General features: G+C 38.4%; 1 protein-coding gene across 1 annotated transcript in view; it reads left to right on the forward strand.

Annotated features, from left to right (window-relative positions):
• LOC133553997 (plexin-A1-like) overlaps positions 1–16,429 on the forward strand; it is a 648,088-nt gene that overhangs the window by 353,548 nt on the left and 278,111 nt on the right. The window contains exons 9-12 of the mRNA XM_061902321.1: positions 2,693–2,793; positions 7,571–7,694; positions 12,451–12,604; positions 15,860–15,959. Of these exons, the coding sequence (XP_061758305.1) occupies positions 2,693–2,793; positions 7,571–7,694; positions 12,451–12,604; positions 15,860–15,959 (479 nt within the window). The remainder of the gene's footprint in view (positions 1–2,692; positions 2,794–7,570; positions 7,695–12,450; positions 12,605–15,859; positions 15,960–16,429) is intronic.

Genomic DNA, 16,429 nt, shown 5'->3' on the forward strand with positions numbered 1-16,429 from the left:
GCTCTACATAAAACAAAAATGGTATAGAATTCCACTTTCAAAGCTTCAACAATTAGTTTCCTCAGTTCCCAAACGTTTGAGTGTTGTTAAAAGAAAAGGTGATGTAACACAGTGGTGAACATGCCCTTTCCCAACTACTTTGGCACGTGTTGCAGACATTAAATTCTAAGTTAATTATTATTTGCAAAAAAAAATTAAAGTTCATGGGGTTTGAACATCAAATATGTTGTCTTTGTTCTGCATTCAATTGAATATGGGTTGAAAAGGATTTGCAAATCATTGTATTCTGTTTATATTTACATCAAACACAATTTCCCAACTCATATGGAAACGGGATTTGTATATATATATGTGTGTGTGTGTATATATACGTGTGTATATATATATATGTATATATATATAAAAAGTATACAAATATGATTATGATGTAAATGACAAATGGATCCCATATTACAATATATGACCCATTATTATCTCAACTGAATGCAGTTTTTTCTACTGATATCATCTCCATAGCTTGGTCGTATCATCTTTCTATCACTTCCTTGACCATGTTTACTTTGACTGTGCGTGGCTCTGTATGATGTCCTTGTTAACAACCCGAGTTCTCACAGTCGTCCCGCGTGGAAACCGTTCAACTTTCCTTCTTATCTCCCACCGGCAGATGCGTGCGTGGCAGCCAGTGGGAGATCTATCTGGCAGCCAGAATGGAATCATCTGTGATGTTTATCTTCACGCTTTGGAGTGCTGTGGCATTCTTCATTTTATCCCTTTTTTGTGTTACGATGAGGGCGACCCGGGGGTGTCAAACTCATTTTAGCTCAAGGGCCACGTTAAAACCTCCAAAGGCTTGGTGGCCACATCCGTGGACAGCACCTTTTAGCTCTTATTTCCAAAATTGTGTACACTACTGAATTGGGGTCTTCTGCCCACTTATGTGGACATTTATACTGCCATCTGGTGGTGTCAGAAGAGTACAACATACAATAGAGTTTGGAGGGGAAAAAAAGTATAAAAATAAGAATTAGCATGTCACTAAACATGAAGTACACGTGTGTGTACTTATGGGCTAAGTACATCATATCAAAAGATGATTCTTAGTTTTTATAGTAATTTTGGTCTAATTAGCCCAAATAGCAAAGAGAAATAAAAAAAAGCATGTAAACAAACAGCTTGGGCCTTAAAGGCCTACTGAAAGCCACTACTAGCGACCACGCAGTCTGCTAGTTTATATATCAATGATGAAATCTTAACATTGCAACACATGCCAATACTAAATTGCAATTTAAAATTTTGCGCGGAAGTATCATGCTAAAACGTCGCGGTATGATTGACTCATGCGTGTGACCTCACACATTGTAGAGGACATATTGTTCCAGCACCGTTCACAGCTATAAGTCGTCTGTTTTCATCGAATAATTCCACGGTATTTTGGACATCTGTGTTGCTGAATCTTTTGCAATTTGTTCAATTAATAATGGAGACGTCAAAGAAGAAAGATGTAGGTGGGAAGCGGTCTATTGCGGCCCCCTTTAGCAACACAAACACAGCCGGTGTTTCCTTGTTTACATTCCCGAAAGATGACGGTGAAGCTTTACTATGGAACAGAGCGGTCAAGCGAACATGGTTCCCTAAAACATGTCAACCGGCAGGTTTCGGTGAAAAATGTTGGTAATAAGTCGGCTCTTACCATAGACATGAACGGAGAGTTTGCGTCGTTCTACCTGCACTTGTCGAAGAGGCAGCTGCGGACTCTCTTGCCTCCGAGTGTGCCCGACCGTCAGATGTTTCCACCGTGGAGGAGGGAAAAATAAAAAATCTCAGCCTGGCCCCAACGGCTGCCTTCGCCTCATCAAGAAACTTAGAGACACTGGCGGTCACCACACTTGTGGCCACACCCCTCCGACTTTCAGGTTGTACAGGTACGACCATATAATCTCACTAAAACACTAGTAACACAATAAGCAGATAACGGATTTTCCAGAATTATCCTAGTAAATTGGTCTAATAACATCTGAATCACTCTGCCGTCTAGTTTATTTTTTTATTTTATTATTTTTACAGTCCTTCACTCTCACTTTCCTCATCCACAAATATTTCATCCTTGCTCAAATTAATGGGGAAAGGTCGCTTTCTCGGTGCGAATCGCTCTCGCTGCTGGTGGCCATGATTGTAAACAATGTTCAGATGTGAGGAGCTCCACAACCCGTGACGTCACGCGCACATCGTCTGCTACTTCCGCTACAGGCAAGGCTTTTCTATTAACGACCAAAAGTCGATGTTCTCTACTAAATCCTTTCAGCAAAAATATGGCAATATGGCGAAATGATCAAGGATGACACATAGAATGGAGTTGCTATCCCCGTTTAAATAAGAACATCTCATTTCAGTAGGCTTTTAACACATTTAGTTTTTTTGTATTTTCTTCCAAGATAGTGCCTAATATTAAAAATCATGATTTCCTATAATAAAGTTGATTTAGGAATATTTAGGAGTGAGGACGTTTCACAACTGGATTTGTTGCACAGGTGGCCTCCTATGACCTGGAAATCACTGAAAGCGACAAATGTTTGGAGCAACAGTCTCCGATTTGATACACCTGTGGCCAAGTGATTAGGACACCTGTCGGGTGTCACCTTAACGTAAGTAAGGCGGCGTGCAGGAAGTCATCGGCTGCCTCTTTCCTTCCAAGGTCACACGGGTGCCGGTGGAGAGCTGCCAGCAGTACACTTCCTGCGAGGCGTGCCTGGGGTCCGGGGACCCTCACTGCGGCTGGTGTGTGCTGCACAACATGTAAGTAAACACTCCTGCTCGCTGGCCGTCATTCACACTCATTAAGAAGAGGTTAGGTGAGTTAAAGGACATTCTGGAACTTTCAGAACTCTCTTTAGACCAGGGGTGTCCAAAGTGTGGCCATTTGCGGCCCGCAGCTAATGTTTTACCGGCCCACAGCACATCATTCTAAAAATACTAATATATATATATATATTTTAAACATTAAAAAGTGGAATAAAAGAACCAATAGGTCGAGGGTCGGCAACCCGCGGCTCTGGAGCCACATACGGCTCTTTAGGGGCTCCCCTCGTCTCTTTTAATGCACAGCATAGGACACATGGCAAGAGTGGTCCTCAGGTCCTGTTGATCAGGGGCAGTAGTTCCACAGGGGCGGCATAGCTCGGTTGGTAGAGTGGCCGTGCCAGCAACTTGAGGGGTGCAGGTTCGATTCCCGCCTCTGCCATCCTAGTCACTGCCGTTGTGTCCTTGGGCAAGACACGTTACCCACCTGCTCCCAGTGCCACCCACACTGGTTTGAAATGTAACTTAGATATTGGGTTTCACTATGTAAAGCGCGTTGAGTCACTAGAGAAAAGCGCTATATAAATAAAATTCACTTCACTTCACAGCCACAGATCCACTTTTAACCACTAATATCACAGTCAAAATGGAAGCTTGTTCCCATAATAATGTTTAGACAAAAGTGTATACTATTATATATATAGTATTTATATAGGTGTGTGTGTGTGTGTGTATTTTGGGTATATGCATTTGTGTATGTATGTGTGTAGTGAAGTGAAGTGAATTCTATTTATATAGCGCTTTTCTCCAGTGACTCAAAGCGCTTTACATAGTGAAACCCAATATCTAAGTTACATTTAAACCAGTGTGGGTGGCACTGGGAGCAGGTGGGTAAAGTGTCTTGCCCAAGGACACAACGGCAGTGACTAGGATGGCGGAAGCGGGAATCGAACCTGCAACCCTCCAGTTGCTGGCAAGACCACTCTACCAACCGAGCTATACCGTATGTATGTATGTGTGTATATATTATATGTATATGTATGTATATATATATATATATATGTATGTATGTATGTATGTATGTATGTATGTATATATATATATATATATATATATATATATATATATATATATATATATATATATATATATATATATATAAATTGTATGTATGTGTGTGTATATATATATGTATGTGTGTGTATATATACATGTATATGTATGTGACTAGGATGGCGGAAGCGGGAATCGAACCTGCAACCCCTCAAGTTGCTGGCAAGACCACTCTACCAACCGAGCTGTACCGTATGTATGTACGTATGTGTGTATATATTATATGTATATGTATGTATATATGTATATATATATATATATATATATATATATATATAAATTGTATGTATGTGTGTGTATATATGTGTGTGTACATATGTATGTATGTAAGTGTGTGTGAATTTAAATGTATTATATACATATAATATATAGCATCAACGCAGCAACCACTGAACTGAATTATATTATATATATTATTGTATTATATATTGTAAATATATTTTGTATATGTATATGGGTAGGACCTTATAAGTTTACTTCTTCCCACTCCCTTTTGAGCCAATCTTGAAATCTACAAAAGATTAGTCACATGTAATGTTTTCAATGTGGGTGTAAAAATAATGTACTTACATATTTCTTTGGTATTTTATGTCATTCTCTTGTTTTGTTTGCATGGCTCAAAATAAACCATTCATTCATTCAGTCGTTCATTAGCGCCGCCCTAGTGGCTCTCCGGAGCTTTTTCAAAAATATATGAAAAATGGGAAAAGATGCACTGTTTATATTAAACATGCTTCACTGATTCGAGTATTTAGTGAGCGCCGTTTTGTCCTACTAATTTTGGCCGTCCTTGAACTCACCGTAGTTTGTTTACATGTATAACTTTCTCCGACTTTCTAGGACGTGTTTTATGCCCCTTCTTTTTCTGTCTTATTTTGTCCACCAAACTTTTAACGTTGTGCATGAATGCACAAAGGTGAGTTTTGTTGATGTTATTGACTTGTGTGGAGTGCTAATCAGACATATTTGGTCACTGCATGACTGCAAGCTAATCGATGCTAACATGCTATTTAGGCTAGCTATATGTACATATTGCATCATTATGCCTCATTTGTTGCTATATTTGAGCTCATTTAGTTTCATTTAAGTCCTCTTAATTAAATGTATATCTCATGACAAACTCTTTGTATGTAATATGGCTTTTAATTTTTTGCGGCTCCTGACGGATTTGTTTTTGTATTTTTGGGTTGCCGACCCCTGAAATTGATGAAATGCAACGAAAAAAAGTTGCATTGTTGACTCTAATAACACCATTTTTTTTTAAATTTCTCAAAAAATAATAATGAATAAAAATCAATGTTGCTATAAATTATTGATTTAAGGACAAAAAGGACATAAATACAACAAACATAAAACATGAAAAATATGAAAATGAGACAAAAAAAAAGGTCCATAGTAATTATATACTAATTATCCTATTGATTGTTATTAAAAATTTACTAAACCAATTACAATATATTATCTGAAGCTGATATTGAGATTTAAGTGTTGAATGAAAAATAATAAAAGCATGACCTTTTTATGAGTTGGGCAGTTTTGGATCCTTAAGGATTTTTGTGGAATTTAATAACTGTCTTTGCTAAAAAAATAAATTCAAATACATTTTGCTATGAATTATTGACCTATTTAACAAACCAATTACTTCATATTAAATATTTCACTTGGAAAAATATTTTTGGGAAAACAATTGTGTATTTTGTATTTTGCCTCAAAAAATAGGGTTTCGACAAAAAGCTCGTAAAAAGTAAAACAAGTAATGAAGTAGAATTAGCGATTCAAGGGTTTTATGAAAAAAATTATGACTTATTTTGAAAAAATTTTAAGACTGAAACCCTTCTGGCTCCTTAAGACCTAACTTGAGGGAACCCCAACAATTAGAAAAAAAAAAAAAAAAGTTTATATTGGTTTTGAAAATGAAAAAATATCAACTTGGCCCCCGCGTGCTTTGGTTTTTCAGTGTGTGGCCCTCACTGGAAAATGTTTGGACATCCCTGCTTTAGTCCCTGGGTGTCCAAAGTTTTTCCACTGAGGGTCGTAAATTGAAAAATTTTGATATTTTTCATTTTCAAACCATAAGAAAATATATTGATTTTTTATTATTATTTTTTTTTACCTTTAGGGGTCCTGGGGACCATAAAGGGTCTCAGTCATTAAAATGTTAAAAATAAGTCTAATTATTATTATTTTTTAAATTATTTAACGCTTACAGTACATCTCTATATCAACTTGAGGTTGATATGAAGTAAAAAAAAAAAAAAAAAGGGGGTTTTATGCCATTTTTGTCAAAGATAACTTTGTTTTTATAGTAAAACTGAAATATGCAGTATTTCAGGGGTCACCAACACGGTGCCCGCGGGCACCAGGTCGCCCGTAAGGACCAGATGAGTCGCCTGCTGGCCTGTTCTAAAAATAGCTCAAATAGCAGCACTTACCAGTGAGCTGCCTCTATTTTTTTAAATTTTATTTATTTACTAGCAGGCTGGTCTCGCTCTGCTCGACATTTTTAATTCTAAAAGAGACAAAACTCAAATAGAATTTGAAAATCCCCAAAAATATTTTCAAGACTTGGTCTTCACTTGTTTAAATAAATTCTTTTTTTTTTTTTACTTTGCTTCTTATAACTTTCAGAAAGACAATTTTAAAGAAAAAATACAACCTTAAAAATGATTTTAGGATTTTTAAACACATATACCTTTTTACCTTTTAAATTCCTTCCTCTTCTCTCCTGACAATTTAAATCAATGATCAAGTATATAAATAATACATTTTAATTTAATTATTTATTATAGCTTCTGTTTTTTCGACAAAGAATATTTGTGAAATATTTCTTCAAACTTATTAATATACAAATTCAAAAAACTTATTTGGGCAAATTTAGAAAATCTGTAGGATCAAATTTAAATCTTATTTCGAATTTCTTTTAAAATTTTTGTTCTGGAAAATCTAGAAGGAATAATGATTTGTCTTTGTTAGAAATATAGCTTGGTCCAATTTGTTATATATTCTAACAAAGTGCAGATTGGATTTGGATTTTAACCTATTTAAAACATGTCATCAAAATTCTAAAATTATTCTTAGTCAGGAAAAATTACTAATGTTGTTACATAAATTCTTTTAATTTTTTCAAAAAGATTTGAATTAGCTAGTTTTTCTCTTCATTTTTTTCGGTTGAATTTTTAATTTTAAAGAGTTGAATTTGAAGATGAACTACGTTTCAAAATTTAATTTTCATTTTTTTCTGTGTTTTCTCCTCTTTTAAACTGTTCAATTAAGAGTTTTTTTAATCATTTATTCCCTACAAAAAACAGTCTGTAAAAGGAAAAAAAATGTACGACAGAAATACCCTTTTTTTTTATAGATATGGATTTGATTATTAAAGGTAAATTGGCTATTTCTGGCAATTTATTTAAGTGTGTATCAAACTGGTAGCCCTTCGCATTAATCAGTACCCAAGAAGTATCTCTTGGTTTCAAAAAGGTTGCTGACCCCTGCTGTAGACGGTTGGTATTACCGTTTTAAATTTTAAAAAATGATCGATTTATAACGCCACTTTACTGGCACTATCTAGTCTGTTAGCTTAAATGCTAACATGAAAACAAGAGACATTACATCCTGACGTACTTACTGTGTGTGTTGAACTGTTGTATGTTTGAATCCATAGATGTTCTAGAAAGGACCACTGCGAGCGCGCCGAGGAGCCTCAGCGTTTCACTACCAGAGTGGATCAGTGCGTCCGACTCTCCGTCCAACCCGACACCGTCTCGGTCACCATGTCTGAAGTGCAGGTATGACAGTACTAATAGCGCTAATGTGTTACCACGTAGTGGACATAATGAGTAATACAGGTCAATGACCTTTAATTAGACTTAAACAAACTTTAATGATCCACAAGGGAAATAGTTCCACAAATTAGCTCAGTTACAAAAGGATGGAAAGGGTAATGCAGGAATAAAGTAGACTAGAAACATACCATAGTATCATAATTAAGATTTTAATGGAGGTAAGCGCAGCATTCACTTATATGACCCAATGCAAACAACCTTACCTAGTCATGGTGCAAAAAAAAAAAAAGAAATCCAACCGAGACAAAAATGGTCACATGTAACACCACCTGCTCACTGACATTTGTGGACAGTATAAAAAAAGATTCAAAATGATACCAATTTTAAATCCATTACAAAGCATGATGGGAAAAATATCACATACTTTCCACACTTAACAACAAAACTTGCAGGGAGTTGTCACTGAAGTAAACAAGGTGGAAGTTGAACTTTCACATACTCTTAATTTACAATTATAATATGTATTAATTATATTTACATTTTAAAGATATGTGCACATATATACAATATATATGTATGTATATATATATTTATATATATATATTTATATATATATATTTATATATATATGTATTTATTTATATATATATATATATAAAGATATGTGCACATATATACAATAAATATGTATATATATATATTTATATATATATATATATATATTTATATATATATATTTATATATGTATGTGTATGTATATTTGTATATATATATTTATATATATATGTATTTTATTTATATGTATATATATATATATATATATATATATATATATATATATATATATATATATATATATACATACAGTACATGTTTAAACCAATTTTTTGCCCAATGCTGCCCCAAAGTCAAAAAGTTCGGAAATTTTAATCTGAAAAGACAACTTTTTCTTATCACCCCTTAATTTGCGTACATAATGTTATAAAATATTCCCCCAAAATATCCACCAAGATACTCTAAATGCGTCTAATATTCCTAAAAATCATACATTAGCATGAATTCTAACAAAAAGTCGTGCGTGTTTTTTTCCAAAGACAGCAATGATGTAATCACCTCAGACTAACGCACGAAATGTTCATGTAGTTTTTCCGTCTTGTGTCCAAGCTCATTCCGTCAAAAGGTGCACACCATACCTACTCACTATTCATCTTTACATACTCACTTTACTTGTTCAAAATAAAAATGTGGAGCAGAAATCAGCCGACTTCTTCCTTCACTGAGTCTTCTGTTTTAGCGCCTCGAACCACCTCATGGCTTATTAATCAGCCCTGGGCGGCATGGCGGTTCAATTCTACACACCACACCTACACACAGGGGTGTTTGCTGGTGCTAGCGCTCTGAAACATATCAAGTGGCTCCGCTTAGTAGCAGTAGAGTAGTTTGAAGCGGTGTTTATTTACTACAAAATTCCTGCGAAAATTTTGACGGGCCTGCTATCTGTGTGTGTTACACTTAGCATGTTTAATGTACCAAGTTATATGACTCAAAGGTGAATGGCTGCGAAAATAGAGATAAAAATGTGTGAAATTAGATGAAAAACTTAGCATGCTTAAGTTAGCTTGCGAGCATGCTACTGTGTGCATGCTATCAGTTAACAAATGTCACATACCAAGTTATATGACTCTGGTATAAACGGTTGCAAAACTAGCTCAAAAAAGTAAACATGCTAATATTAGCATGTTAGCCAGCTAACGTTGGCATGCCAGCAGTTAGCTTGTGTCACGTACCAAGTTTTCTGACTCAAAGGTGAATGGCTGTGAATATTGAGAAAAAAGTGTGAAATTACATGAAAAACTTAGCATGCTTAAGTTAGCTTGCGAGCATGCTATTGTGTGCATGCTATCAGTTAACAAATGTCACATACCAAGTTATATGACTCTGGTATAAACGGTTGCAAAACTAGCTCAAAAAAGTAAACATGCTAATATTAGCATGTTAGCCAGCTAACGTTGGCAAGCCAGCAGTTAGCTTGTGTCACATCCCAAAGTTTCTGGCTCAAAGGTGAATGGCTGTGAATATAGGGAAAAAAGTGTGAAATTACATGAAAAACTTAGCATGCTTAAGTTAGCTTGCCAGCATGCTATTGTTTGCATGCTAACAGTTAACAAATGTCACATACCAAGTTATATGACTCTGGTATAAACGGTTGCAAAACTAGCTCAAAAAAGTAAACATGCTAATATTAGCATGTTAGCCAGCTAACCTTGGCATGCCAGCAGTTAGCTTGTGTCACGTACCAAGTTTTCTGACTCAAAGGTGAATGGCTGTGAAAATAGGGGAAAAAGTGTGAAATTAGATGAAAAACTTAGCATTCTTAGGTTAGCTTGCCAGCATGCTATTGTTTGCATGCTAACAGTTAACAAATGTCACATACCAAGTTATATGACTCTGGTGTAAACCGTTGCAAAACTAGCTCAAAAAAGTAAACATGCTAATATTAGCATGTTGGCCAGCTAACGTTGGCATGCCAGCAGTTAGCTTGTGTCACATACCAAGTTTTCTGACTCAAAGATGAATGGCTGTGAATATAGGGAAAAAAGTGTGAAATTAGATGAAAAACTTAGCATGCTTAAGTTAGCTTGCCAGCATGCTATTGTTTGCATGCTAACAGTTAACAAATGTCACATACCAAGTTATATGTCTCTGGGGTAAACGTTTGCAAAACTAGCTCAAAAAAGTAAACATGCTAACATTAGCATGCCAACAGTTAGTTTGTGTAACCTACCAAGCTATTTGACACAAGTTTATGGCTGGGGAATTAAAGGAAACAATTGAAAAATTAGCTAAAAAAGTTAGCAGTTTAATATTAGCACACTAACAATTAACATCTGTCACATACCAAATTACATGACTCTAGGGTAAACGGTTGGAAAATTAGCTCAAAAAGTTAGCACTTGAATGTTAGCATGCGAGCATTAAAATGCTAACATTTAGCATTTGTGCAAATGTTAGCATGTGTGTTACAGTTTGCATCTTTAATATAACATATGACTCAAAGGTGAATGGCCGCGAAAGTAGGGAAAAAAGTGTGAAATTAGATGAAAAACTAAGCATGCTTAAGTTAGCTTGCCATCATGCTATTGTGTGCATGCTAACAGTTAACATGCTGTATGTCACATACCAAGTTATATGACTCTGGGGTAAACAGTTGCGAAACAAGCTCAAAAAAGTAAACATGTTAATGTTAGCAAGCTAACGCTAGCATGCCAACAGTTAGCTTGTGTCACACACCAAGTTATATGACTGAGGTTTTTGGTTGGGGAATTCGAGGAAAAAAGTGAAAAATTTGCTAAAAAAGTTAGCACTTTAATGTTCGCGTGCTGGCATGCTAATGTTATCAGACTAACAGTTAACAGCTGTCACATACCAAGTTATATGACTCAAAGGTGAATGGCTGTGAAAATAGCGAAAAGTGTCAAGTTAAATGGAAAAACTAAGCGTGCTTAAGTTAGCTTGCCAGCATTCTATTGTTTGCATGCTAATAGTTAACAAATGTCACATACCAAGTTATGTGACTCTGGTGTAAACGGTAGCAAAACTATGTCAAAAAAGTAAACATGCTAATGTTAAACGGTTACCATCGATATGCTACTGATTAGCATTAGCAATTTACACGGCGATTTCAACACCTCCGAATCTGTTAATACAAACTACAACTAAGATACGCGTTACAATCAAACATCCCGTGTGTACAATACGTACAATACGTTCAGTATTTACACTTCTTAGGGCGCAACAAAAGACTTGATTCAGCAAAGAGTGAACTGACGAGCCAACACACGATCAACTATGCACTACTGGAACCTGGACCGCAGTTTTACTATCAAAAACAATGACTATTTATTAACACACACAAAAGTACCGAAAATTGGAACTGTTGAGTACCGGTATCGATTCGACTCGTACCGTATCATTTCAAATGTGAAGAGTACGAGTCAGCTTGTATCGCAGTATGGATTTACCATCCAGTAAAAAATATAATTTATATAGTCTATTTTCTTTGTGCTTCACGGTGGCAGAGGGGTTAGTGCGTCTGCCTCACAATACGAAGGTCCTGCAGTCCTGGGTTCAATCCCAGGTTCGGGATCTTTCTGTGTGGAGTTTGCATGTTCTCCCCGTGACTGCGTGGGTTCCCTCCGGGTACTCCGGCTTCCTCCCACTTCCAAAGACATGCACCTGGGGATAGATTGATCGGCAACACTAGATTGGCCCTAGTGTGTGAATGTTGTCTGTCTATTCGTGTTGGCCCTGCGATGAGGTGGCGACTTGTCCAAGGTGTACCCCGCCTTCCGCCCAATTGTAGCTGAGATAGGCGCCAGCGACCCCAAAAGGGAATAAGCAGTAGAAAATAGGAGGATGGATGGTTATTTTCTTTGTGACTGTTTTGCTATTTAGTCCACATCAGCACAATGATGGTGGTAAGCTACATTTGTAGCACTGGAAGACAAGTGGGTATAATGTCTTGCCCAAGGACACAACATCAGTGACTGAGATTGAGGGTTTGGAAATGACTCACTATTGTCTAAATAGCTTGCAGCACGAGTGAACCGCAGCCCCCTGGTATCGGCATCCCCAGACCATGACAAACAGACCCACAATTCTAGGACCGTACAGACTGAAAAATCATCTCTTGTCCCCAGCTTTGCTCAATGCATGTTTTATTTATTCATTGTTGCCGTGACATTTGCCTCCTACCAGCTGGTGCTTCAGACCCAGAATGTGCCCAGTCTGTCGGCGGGAGTCAACTGTTCATTTGGGGGCTACGTGGAAACCGAAGGACGCATCTACGGCGGCCGGATCTTCTGCTTGTCGCCCTCTGCTAAAGAAGTAGCGCCAATCACGCACAACCAAGGTCAGTCAAATACGATGAACCAAAAAGTATCTTTAGATAGTTCATACAGCTGGACTATGACCTGCGCCAAGTAACGTGTATTGATTCCGCTGGGGGCTACACACACTAAAATGTCAATCGTGAAAAATGGGGACTGTTAACATTTCTAAATACATTGGCTGGGATTTGGCATTATTTGTAAGGTTCACGGAACATTTTTATGCACACTTACTGGGTGCAAAGTGCAAACCAAGATCAGTCGAATACGATGATCAAAAAGCAGATTTAGGTATCTATAGGTAGTACATACAAAAGAACTACCTGCGATGAGGTGGTGACTTGTCCAGGGTGTACCCCGCCTACCGCCCGAATGCAGCTGAGATAGGCTCCAGCGACCCCCGAAAGGGACAAGCGGTAGAAAATGAACTATGACCTCCCCCAAGTAACGTGTATTGATTCCGCTGGGGGCTACACACACTAAAATGTCATTCGTGAAAAATGGGGACCGTTAACATTTCCACATACATTGGCTGGGATTTGGCATTATTTGCAAGGGTCACGGAACATTTTTATGCACACTTACTGGGTGCAAAGTGCAAACCAAGATCAGTCGAATACGATCATCAAAAAGCTGTTTTAGGTATCTTTAGGTAGTACATACAGCTGAACTATGACCTGCGCCAAGTAACGTGTATTGATTCCGCTGGGGGCTACACACACTAAAATGTCAGTCGTGAAAAATGGGGACTGTTAACATTTCCAAATACATTGGCTGGGATTTGGCATTATTTGTAAGGGTCACGGAACATTTTTATGCACACTTACTGAGTGCAAAGTGCAAACCAAGATCAGTCGAATACGATGATCAAAAACCGGTTTTAGGTATCTATAGGTAGTACATACAAAAGAACTACCTGCAATGAGGTGGCGACTTGTCCAGGGTGTACACCGCCTACCGCCCGAATGCAGCTGAGATAGGCTCCAGCGACCCCCGAAAGGGACAAGCGGTAGAAAATGAACTATGACCTCCCCCAAGTAACGTGTATTGATTCCGCTGGGGGCTACACACACTAAAATGTCATTCGTGAAAAATGGGGACCGTTAACATTTCCAAATACATTGGCTGGGATTTGGCATTATTTGTAAGGGTCACGGAACATTTTTATGCACACTTACTGGGTGCAAAGTGCAAACAAAGATCAGTCAAATATAATGATCAAAAAGCAGTTTTAGGTATCTATAGGTAGTACATACAAAAGAACTACCTGCAATGAGGTGGCGACTTTTCCAGGGTGTACCCCGCCTACCGCCCGAATGCAGCTGAGATAGGCTCCAGCGACCCCCGAAAGGGACAAGCGGTAGAAAATGAACTATGACCTCCCCCAAGTAACGTGTATTGATTCCGCTGGGGGCTACACACACTAAAATGTCATTCGTGAAAAATGGGGACCGTTAACATTTCCAAATACATTGGCTGGGATTTGGCATTATTTGTAAGGGTCACGGAACATTTTTATGCACACTTACTGGGTGCAAAGTGCAAACAAAGATCAGTCAAATATAATGATCAAAAAGCAGTTTTAGGTATCTATAGGTAGTACATACAAAAGAACTACCTGCGATGAGGTGGCGACTTGTCCAGGGTGTACCCCGCCTACCGCCCGAATGCAGCTGAGATAGGCTCCAGCGACCCCGAAAGGGACAAGCGGTAGAAAATGGATGGATACAGCTGAACTATGACCTCCCCCAAGTAGCGTGTATTGATTCCACTCGGGACTACACACACTAAAATGTCATTCGTGAAAAATGGGGACCGTTAACATTTCCAAATACATTGACTGGGATTTGGCATTATTTGTAAGGGTCACGGAACATTTTCATGCACACTTACTGGGTGCAAAGTGCAAACAAAGATCAGTCAAATATAATGATCAAAAAGCAGTTTTAGGTATCTATAGGTAGTACATACAAAAGAACTACCTGCAATGAGGTGGCGACTTGTCCAGGGTGTACCCCGCCTACTGCCCGAATGCAGCTGAAATAGGCTCCAGCGACCCCGAAAGGGACAAGCGGTAGAAAATGGATGGATACAGCTGAATTATGATCTCCCCCAAGTAACGTGTATTGATTCCGCTGGGGGCTACACACACTAAAATGTCAGTCGTGAAAAATGGGGACTGTTAACATTTCCAAATACATTGACTGGGATTTGGCATTATTTGTAAGGGTCACGGAAGATCTTTATGCACACTTACTGGGTGCAAAGTGCAAACAAAGAGCAGTCGAATATGATGATCAAAAAGCAGTTTTAGGTATCTACAGGTAGTACATACAAAAGAACTACCTGCAATGAGGTGGCGACTTGTCCAGGGTGTACCCCGCCTACTACCCGAATGCAGCTGAGATAGGCTCCAGCGACCCCGAAAGGGACAAGCGGTAGAAAATGAACTATGACCTCCCCCAAGTAACGTGTATTGATTCCGCTGGGGGCTACACACACTAAAATGTCATTCGTGAAAAATGGGGACCGTTAACATTTCCAAATACATTGGCTGGGATTTGGCATTATTTGTAAGGGTCACGGAACATTTTTATGCACACTTACTGGGTGCAAAGTGCAAACCAAGATCAGTCGAATACGATGATCAAAAAGCAGTTTTAGGTATCTATAGGTAGTACATACAAAAGAACTACCTGCGATGAGGTGGCGACTTGTCCAGGGTGTACACCGCCTACCGCCCCAATGCAGCTGAGATAGGCTCCAGCGACCCCGAAAGGGACAAGCGGTAGAAAATTAACTATGACTTCCCCCAAGTAACGTGTATTGATTCCGCTGGGGGCTACACACACTAAAATGTCATTCGTGAAAAATGGGGACTGTTAACATTTCCAAATACATTGACTGGGATTTGGCATTATTTGTAAGGGTCACGGGGAACATTTTTATGCACACTTACTGAGTGCAAAGTGCAAACATAGATCAGTCGAATACGATGATCAAAAAGCTGTTTTAGGTATCTTTAGGTAGTACATACAGCTGAACTATGACCTCCGCCAAGTAACGTGTATTGATTCCGCTGGGGGCTACACACACTAAAATGTCAGCCGTGCAAAAGGGGTCCATTAACATTTCCAAATACATTGGCTGGGATTTGGCATTAATGTAAGGGTCACGGAACATTTTTTATGCACACTTACGGAGTGCGAAGGTCATGTGAAGGTCATGTGATGTAATAAGGGAAGCACCAGCTCCAATAAAAGGTGTGTTTCCTGTAGGCGACCAGCGTGTGATTAAACTCCACCTGAGGTCCAAGGAGACGGCCAAGACGTTTGCCAGCGTGGATTTCATCTTCTACAACTGCAGCGTGCACAGATCGTAAGTTTGTGTTTATTTATTCACACATTTAGTCTTCTGATTATTATTCTGGCCTTGTTTTTGAGACGGGCTTCTTCTCCTGCATTTTGCAACCGATTCGTATCGATCAAAGAACCAAATGTTCAGCTCGTTCTTCAACGTTTTCTGAAAAATCCCAGCATTTTCCTCACCACTCACACTCAGCCCCTCCCAAAGGATAAAAAAAATGATTTTAGTTAAGTGATTGGTTACACTCACTGGCAGGTTTAAACACCAAACTATTAAACAGAACAAGAAGCAAGGAATCAGGCAGAGACAGATTTAAATTTTGCTCATGAGGAGAACGTATGGGGCTGCACACTCAGTTACAGTCTCCCACTGCGCTCTGAGGTACAGCCCCTGCGCGGCCCCCCCCCATTTTATTCAGGAGTTCCCTAGTTACATTGCTGAAGCTACTTCTAAAGGGAGGGGTCACATATTATGCAAGCAGC

The sequence above is a fragment of the Nerophis ophidion genome, linkage group LG06 (assembly GCF_033978795.1).
Source record: "Nerophis ophidion isolate RoL-2023_Sa linkage group LG06, RoL_Noph_v1.0, whole genome shotgun sequence".
Lineage (NCBI taxonomy): Eukaryota > Metazoa > Chordata > Actinopteri > Syngnathiformes > Syngnathidae > Nerophis > Nerophis ophidion.